The sequence below is a fragment of the Humulus lupulus genome, chromosome 3 (genome assembly GCF_963169125.1).
Source record: "Humulus lupulus chromosome 3, drHumLupu1.1, whole genome shotgun sequence".
NCBI lineage: Eukaryota > Viridiplantae > Streptophyta > Magnoliopsida > Rosales > Cannabaceae > Humulus > Humulus lupulus.
The window spans coordinates 231,844,840-231,853,237 of record NC_084795.1 but is presented as its reverse complement, the minus strand read 5'-3'; the positions used below and the strand labels follow the sequence as shown (position 1 = coordinate 231,853,237).

The following is an 8,398-nucleotide window of genomic DNA, read 5'->3' as shown; positions in this document are numbered from 1 at the left end:
AAGATAATCCGAGTGAAGTTAAAAGTATCTAAAAATCGAAGTTAAAGGTATTTTTTTCGGAAAAAATATATATTTATTTTATTTGTATTATTATTTTAGTTTTTTATAAAATATTTTAATAATTAATTTTTTTAATTATAATTTGCAATTATTTTAATATTAATAAATACATTTGAGCATTCCAATAAACTTAAAATAAAATAAAATTCACAAACTATATTGACTTAATGTACATATATATATACATCAATACAGAAATAAAAGCTAGGTACCACATAAACATCTAAAGTGTTCATACAAGCAAACATGTGAAGTTCACCTAAGTAATTATTTGAAATATTATTCTTCTTCTTCTTCGTTTCTCTCTCGGCTTTGTGCTGGTGCGATGGCAGGAGGATCCAAGGTCAAGAAGAAGCGTGGTAGACCGAAGCGTGGCCTTTCTTCTTCAGAGGCGCCGAGGAAAGTTAAATCGATGGTGGAGTTAATTGGAGTGGAACCAGTGTTGTTCTCAGAGGATGAAGAACCCATTCTGAATGAAGATGGGAGTGGGATAGCGAACGAGACAGAGGTTCTTTCTCCTTCTGAAATGCAGCGCAAGACTCAGATCAGGGTTCAATTTTCCCATCTATTGGAAAAGCGTGAAGCTCAACGCAGTGGTAAGGATCTGGTTATCCCTAATTCTCCTTCTAATCCTGGATCGAGTAATGTGAATATTCCAAATAGTCTAGGAGGAGATGCTAGTTTGGCAACACAGATGAATGAATTTGTTAAAATTGATATGGAAGATATTGTTGAGGAGGTGAATTACTGGAGTCCATCGTTAGTTTGCTATGTGTTAGGAGCCAATCCTCCATTGCCTGTTCTTGAAGGATTTTGTCGACGTATTTGGAAGAATATGGGGATTGACAAAGTGGCTGGGCTAGGACAGGGTGTCTTTATCGTGAGATTCAATACAGTGGAGCAGAGAGACTTTGTTCTGAATAATGGAATCATGTTCTTTGACAAGAAACCACTTATCATGAAGCCTTGGAATGCAAATGATGATTTTAAGAAGGAAGATATGCAACAAGTGCCAATTTGGATACAGTTAACCAATCTTGATCTGAAATATTGGGGTGAGCAGTCATTATTCAAGATTGTGTCTCAAATTGGGCAACAGTTAAAGATAGATCCTGTAACAAAATCTAAGGGGAAGCTTAATTTTGCAAGGATAATGATTGAGGTGTCTATAGCTCAATCTTTTCCTAGCATTATAAGTTTTATCAATGAGAAGGATTGCCAAATGGATGTGATGGTGCACTATGAATGGAAACCGATTGTTTGCTCACATTGTAAGGGATTGGGACATGAATCTACTTTGTGCAAAAAGCAAAATGGGTCAAAAGTTTGGATACCAAAAGATCAAAGGCAGGTCTCTACTAAACAGGACACTATAGATGCTGAGGGTTTCTGTACTGTCAAAGGGAAAGGAAGGAAGAGAGATGGTAGTAATTGCCACAGGGAAAGCGTTGCTGAAAATCTAAGTAATACATTTCAGGTTCTAGCTGAAACAAATCTGGCGACAAAAGATACAGAGCAAGGAATTGATATCACTGCAGGAGGGGGAGATCCTCCTACAGTCCTATCATGGAATGTGAGGGGGTTGAACCAAACCCAGAAACAACATGAAGTCAAAAAATTTATTTTGACTAAAAAAATTAGTTTGGTTGGACTCCTTGAGACTAAGGTTAAGGCTAAGAAGATGGGAGCCTTATTCCTAAACATGTTTAGGGATTGGTGTTTTACTTCAAACAATGCGTGGTTTAATAATGGCAGAATTTTATTGGCTTGGAATCCAAATGTCTTCTCTGTGGATATTCGGGTTTGTTCAAGTCAATGCATTCATTGTTGGGTGGTACCTCAAAATGGTTCAAGTGGTTTTTTCTGTACATTTGTTTATGCTTTTAATGATGAGGAGCGTAGGAGAGTTTTATGGCAACAGATCAGAGATATACAAACTATGGAGCCATGGATTTTGCTTGGTGACTTCAATGCTACCATTAATAAGGATGAAAGAATTGGTTACAGAGTGAGGTCTCTCTATTCTGAATCTTTCTGTAACTGTCTGCTTGACTGCGATTTGCTTGATATCCCTTTCCACGGTTGTTTCTTCACCTGGAATAACAAGCAAATTCCACCTGGCCGCATTATTGCCAAGCTTGATAGAGTTTTGGGTAATTCAGCTTGGTTGGAAAATTTTCCTCTCGCGAATGCTTGTTTCTTACCGGAGGGTATTTTTGATCATTCTCCAACAGTGGTTTCCCTGAGTAAGGCTATGGAGTTAGGGAAGAAGCCTTTTCGTTATTTCAAGATGTGGCAAAAGTTTAAAGGTTACCATCAGTATGTTAGGGAGGCGTGGTGTAAGCTGGTGCAAGGCACTCCTATGTTCAGAGTTGTGGCCAAACTCAAGAGAGTTAAAATTGCCTTGAAGAATTTGAATACCTGTATAGTTGGTGATATCAGTACCTCTTATTTTCAATCTGAGCAGTTACTTCATCAAGTGCAGCAGCAGGTAAATGGTGACCCTCATAATCCTCAGCTTATTGCTGATGAATTGAGATACAGGCAAGAGCATAACGCCCGTAGAGAAGCTTATATAGATTTTTTGCGGCAAAAGGAAAACATGACTTGGTTGCAATCTAGGGATGAAAATACTCAAGTCTTTCATCGGAGGATTAGGCAACGTAGGTTGCAAAATTATGTCATGGCTATTCATGATGAGCAAGGTAAATGGCATGATACTCCAATGGGAATTCAAAATGCATTTCTGGAGTATTATCAGAATCTTTTGGGTGGGAAATATCAGAGACGAAGAAAAGTTCAACACTGTGTCATGAATGAAGGTCCTGTTCTTTCCAAAGCTAATATTCAAACTCTCTTGTAGCCTTTTGAGAAAGATGAGGTTAGGGATACCATCTTTGAAATCCCTGGTGACAAAGCTCCTAGCCCGGACGGATTCAGTAGTTATTTTTTTCAACATCATTGGGATCTAATTGGAGAAAAGATTAGTGAGGCAGTTCTGTCCTTTCTAACTACTGGGAATTTATTGAAGGAGATAAATGCCACAACAATCACTCTAATTTCTAAAACAAATTGCCCCAATAGTGTTAGTGAGTTCCGGCCTATATCTTGTTGTAACGTTCTTTATAAAGTGGCTGCCAAACTCATATGTACTAGACTGAGACAAGTTTTGCCTGATATAGTTGCGAATAATCAAGGAGGATTTATTCAAGGAAGATATATTGGGCATAATATAATGATTTTCCAAGACTTAGTTCGGCACTATGGAAGGAAAGGAGGCAAACCGAATTGCATTTTAAAGATGGATATGCGAAAAGCTTATGACACTTTGGAATGGGATTTCCTTGAAGAGATGCTTGTGGACTTTCACTTTCCTCCTCATTTTATTAAGCTGATCATGACTTGTGTAAGATCTCCTAAATTCTCAATTATGTTAAATGGGTCTTTACATGGTTTTTTTAATGCTAGTCGGGGATTGAGGCAAGGAGACCCCATGTCTCCTCTTTTGTTTGTCTTGAGCATGGAGTACTTATCCCGTATATTGAAAAAAATTGCTAAGGACAAAGATTTTCAGTTTCATGAGAGATGTGCGGAGCTTCAGCTCACTCATCTATGCTTTGCAGATAATGTGGTGCTATTTTCGCATGGGGATTTTAAATCAATGTACAGACTTCTGCAAGGTTTTGAATTGTTCTCTCACACCTCGGGTCTTCAAGCTAATATTAGCAAATCTGAATTCATTGGTATTGGTATATCTGATGAGGAGATTCAAAGAATTCTCATGGTGTCCAAATTTAAGAGAGGTAAGCTCCCTTTTCGTTATCTTGGTATACCAATTAATGCGAAAAAAATCTCTACTAGTGATTGTGAAAGTATAATTGATACAATGGTGGCTAGAATTCAGAAGTGGAGCTGGAACTCTTTATCCTTTGCTAGGAGACTTACACTTATAAATTCAGTGTTGATTTCTGTGCACTCTTACTGGTCTCAAATTGTAGTGCTCCCTAAGAAAGTTTTCAGCAGAATAAATGAGATATGTAGAGCTTTTCATAGGAAGGGTGAGGCTAATTATGGAGGCCCGGGTTGTGTTGCTTGGGATGATGTGTGTAAAAGCGAGAAAGCAGGAGGGTTAGGCATCAGAAATATCTCAATCTAGAATATTGCAGCTTTGGGGAAATTTGTTTGGGCTATTGCCACAAATAAGGAGAGTTTGTGGATCAAATGGATTCATTCGGTCTATCTAAGAGGAGAGAGCTGGTGGGAGTATGAGGCTCCTTTAAACTCTAGCTGGTATTGGAAGCAATTGGTCACTGTCAAAAACAGAATGAAGAGTTATTTTTCCTATCCTACCTTTATCTCTATGCTTTATCGGATTCATGAAGTGTATGATAAGTTTTTGAACTTGACTGGGAATGGGATGCTTTGGACAAGAATTATTTGGAGTGCTTGTGTTGTTCCTAAGCATGCATTCATTACTTGGTTAGCTAAATTGAATAGATTGAAAACAAGAGATAGGCTTCACCACATGGGGATAGTGAATTCAGATAGTTGTCTAATATGTGATAATGCTCCAAAAAACAACTGCCATTTGTTTTTCTCCTGTTATTACAGCAAGAGATGCATCTTAGAAGTGAAGCTTTGGCTGGGGTGGCTCTCGAATGTTGAGAATATTCATGAGCTTTTGCGATGGATTGCCAGAGGAAAACATCTGTCTCGATTCAGAAGGTGGATTTTTGCTTCTGGTTTAGCTGCAACTACATATCATTTGTGGAGGGTTCGAAATCTAGCTTTATGGGAGGATAAAGTTCAGAGTATTGATTGTACAGTTAGGCAGATTAAAAGGGATGTTAAAAATAGAGGTTATATTTTTGTGAAAAATAGAGTTTCTGAATCAGATAAAATTTGGTTTGGGGATTTAGTTGTATAGCATCTGTTGGTTCTTTATTTGTTGGGTTTCCCTTATTGGGAGTCTGTAGGTTGTAATGGTGTTTTTTCTATAAATAAATTTGCTTACTTACCAAAAAATTTATTTGAAATATTGAAATTTCTTAAGTATTAAATATTTTAAAAAAAAAAATTAGCAAAATTTCCCCTATAAATAGGACGACACAAACTTGTTGACATTCAATTTACAACTAAAATTTGCAACAGTTCACAGAACAAATAAGCATAATCATGTCAAGATTATCATAAATTAGAAGATACCTCATACCAAAAAACAAAGCTTAGTCTCCAATTACAATAGAACTCATGATAATCCATTTTCCACCTTCAATGCTTGACTTGAATTTTACGGTATCCATAAGCCATGTAGTTCAAAGTAACTTTATCTAGTCAAGAGGCATGATAAGACTACTTCAAACTAGGGACTTATGATTATCACCGCACCACACAAATTCTCGATATCCTATTCAAAACCTATTGCCAAACCTTAAAAGTTTGAATTATAAATTTATGAATAAATACTACATATTTAAAAACATGTTCAATAAATAAATCCCAAAATATTGAGCAGAGTTTCCTCTCTTTCTATAACATATCCCCATTTCATAAGTAACTATTAATTCAATACAAAGAAAAACAACAATCAACATGCATAATTCCATCCATATACCACCACAACACACAAATTTTCTAGAACCTACTTCACTAATTTTCAAACTTAATTTGCACTAAATTAAATATGATTTAACTATAATTCTATAAATATGTACAATAGTAATAAATTAATTTTCAGTTAGTAACCGCCAATTCAAAACCAAAATACCGCCAAAACAACAATTGTCCTAAGATGTTTAAACAAAAATAAAGTATTAAAATTATTGAGTTTATATATAACTATTACCAAACATATTTAATATTTAATAAAAACTAAACATTAAAACATATTTATACAAATGACTCTTTGAACAAAATATTAACTTGATTTTTTTTTTTACAACAACAACATATTAATTTTTTTTCAACAACAAAATATTAACTTGATTAATACACCAAATAATTATTATATATAATAATATTTTACAAAATAACAAAAAATTATAAATTTATTGATATAATAATATTAAATTTGGATTAATAAAGAAAATTATCATAAACACATATTTGGAAGATTCATACCTTTTTAAATAGTCAAATGCAACTCCAAATCAAGATTATCAACCATAAAAACCTATACATTATCAATATATTATAAAAAATATAATAAATCCAAAAATAATAAGCAAAAAGATATAAAAAACCTTACAAACAAATATTTAATGATCCATACCTATTTCAAAATTCAAAAACGTTTTTGGATGTTGAAAATTCAAAAACCCAAAACAATAGGTATTGTCGACCACCACCCATACCCATTATAAAAAGAACAATTTTTTCCTTTCAAAACTAAATATAACCAATTTTCTATGATCTAGATGTGTTTTTTTTTAGCAAAAATGATGGAAGAAAACAAGAAAAATGATGGAAAATAGGTGAAACCCTTTTCTCTCTCACAGTGGTAATTGGGGTTATCAAATCTGTTTTGTGTTTCAGAATGAGGAGACATGCAGGTGGGAAAGGGTTATAAAGAACTTTAACTTCTATTTTTTTTTTAAACAAAAAAAACCAAAGTTAAAAGGTACCCTTTAACTTTGGTTAATACGAAAAGACCCAACAACCAATTAATGAGCTTAATTTCCCCAGTAGCCTATAAATATGGCTCGCGTTATTAGGGTTTTATGCCTTTATTGAAACCCAATTTCTTTATTTTATTATCAATAAAAGAATAGAAATCATTTTTGACTTGGTCAATCACTTTGCTCAAATGTTTTATTATCATGATTATTGTTTAATATAAACTTCTATTAAATCCCGATCATATAGCTAATCATGTTTATAGTGATGTAGTCACATTGGAATATAAATATGATTATATGTTCAAAAATAAGTTAATCCTAAGATTAGTCAGTGCATAAGATTTGCACTGACTTGCCAATCTACGATATGATCTACTTACACATTGTAGTTTTATGTTCTTTCCAGAACATTAACAAAGTAGAAAAGATCAGATGTATTTGTTACATCAGACTGGATTGATATTGACAGTAGATAAGATAAGTAAACATATCGTTATTATCTATTCTAGTCATATAATATATTTGACCATAGGTCAATTCAATCTCAATTCTGAGTGGTCAGTATTCTAACTAATTGTATTATTTGATTTCTTTGACTTGTTCGTTACTGTTATCCCAAAAAACAAGCATGGATGACATGGCAAATATTTAGTACACGTGGCTAACATCTGGCAGAATTCGTGCTCGACTATCGACCAGAAAGACATCTAGTATCACAACGTTCGATCTCTTCATACGACCATCCTAGTCGTACAAATGATATACACGGAAAAGATCTTAAGCAGTTATGATAGTATCCGAGATTATCTCCCATGATTTCCTGAGCATCCGATTATTTAGGAAATAATATCTGTAACAAATTAATGTAAATCCTCCTTGAGCCTATAAATAGAGAATGAGGGCTCAAGGGAAAGGGATCTTGGTCTTCTTTCTTGCTTTTAGATCACTAGAGATTAGAGTTATCCTATTAGATACATTGTATTATTCCTCAGAGGTTGTTGAAACTCATTGAACCCTAGTTCTTTGATCACTCCTTTTAGTCCTATATCAATAACAATTCAAGTGGACGTAGGTTATTACTAGATTCTGGGCCGAACCACTATAAACCCTTGTGTTCTTTATCATTTCGCCATCACATTCTTTCCAACGTGTTTTTCCACATCAAGAAAATTTGACTCCGTGTCAGTTGACCAAAATCAGGGTCAACATTCTGGTGCTTTCATTGAGAGCTTGATACAGCATCGTTGAGAAGACCAATGGCGAAAACTACCAGGAAAACTGGACAGGCGGCCGGCGCTGCACCATCTAACCCGCCTCCTCCTCCCAACGTGGCTGAGGATGAGCCACATTTGGAGTTTGATGATGAAGAAATGGACGACACGACGCTGAAAATTACCCTAGGGGTATTGCAGGAGGAGCTGGCCAATCTGAGGGCCAGCCAAGAAAGTGCTGCTAAAATCATGGCGCGGCAGCAACAAGAAATTGAACGGCAGCGCTTGGAGATGAGTGAAAGGCAGGCGGAGATGGACTGTCGCTAGAGGGAGGCCATGGCAGCCCTCAAGGCAGCCTTACAATTGGCTAGGAATCAGGCTGCACCTGCCTCGCAGCCTGATCAACCCGCGAATGGGCCACCCCACAAGGGTCCCAATCCTAGCCCGCCTATCCAACCCTCGAGCTCACAAAGGCCCAAGCAGCCACTGGCACCTCAGGACGATGTCCCG

General features: G+C 35.7%; 1 protein-coding gene across 1 annotated transcript; it reads left to right on the top strand.

Moving 5' to 3' along the window:
• Nucleotides 1–385: 385 nt before the first annotated feature.
• LOC133825461 (uncharacterized) lies at nt 386–2,923 on the top strand. The gene has a single exon (XM_062258395.1). It carries the CDS (start codon nt 386–388, stop codon nt 2,921–2,923), a length of 2,538 nt encoding a protein of 845 aa, XP_062114379.1.
• Nucleotides 2,924–8,398: the final 5,475 nt, after the last annotated feature.

Excerpts from the sequence above, each read along its gene's own strand:
- LOC133825461 (XM_062258395.1), top strand. The coding sequence starts at position 386 with ATGGCAGGAGGATCCAAGGTCAAGAAGAAGCGTGGTAGACCGAAGCGT.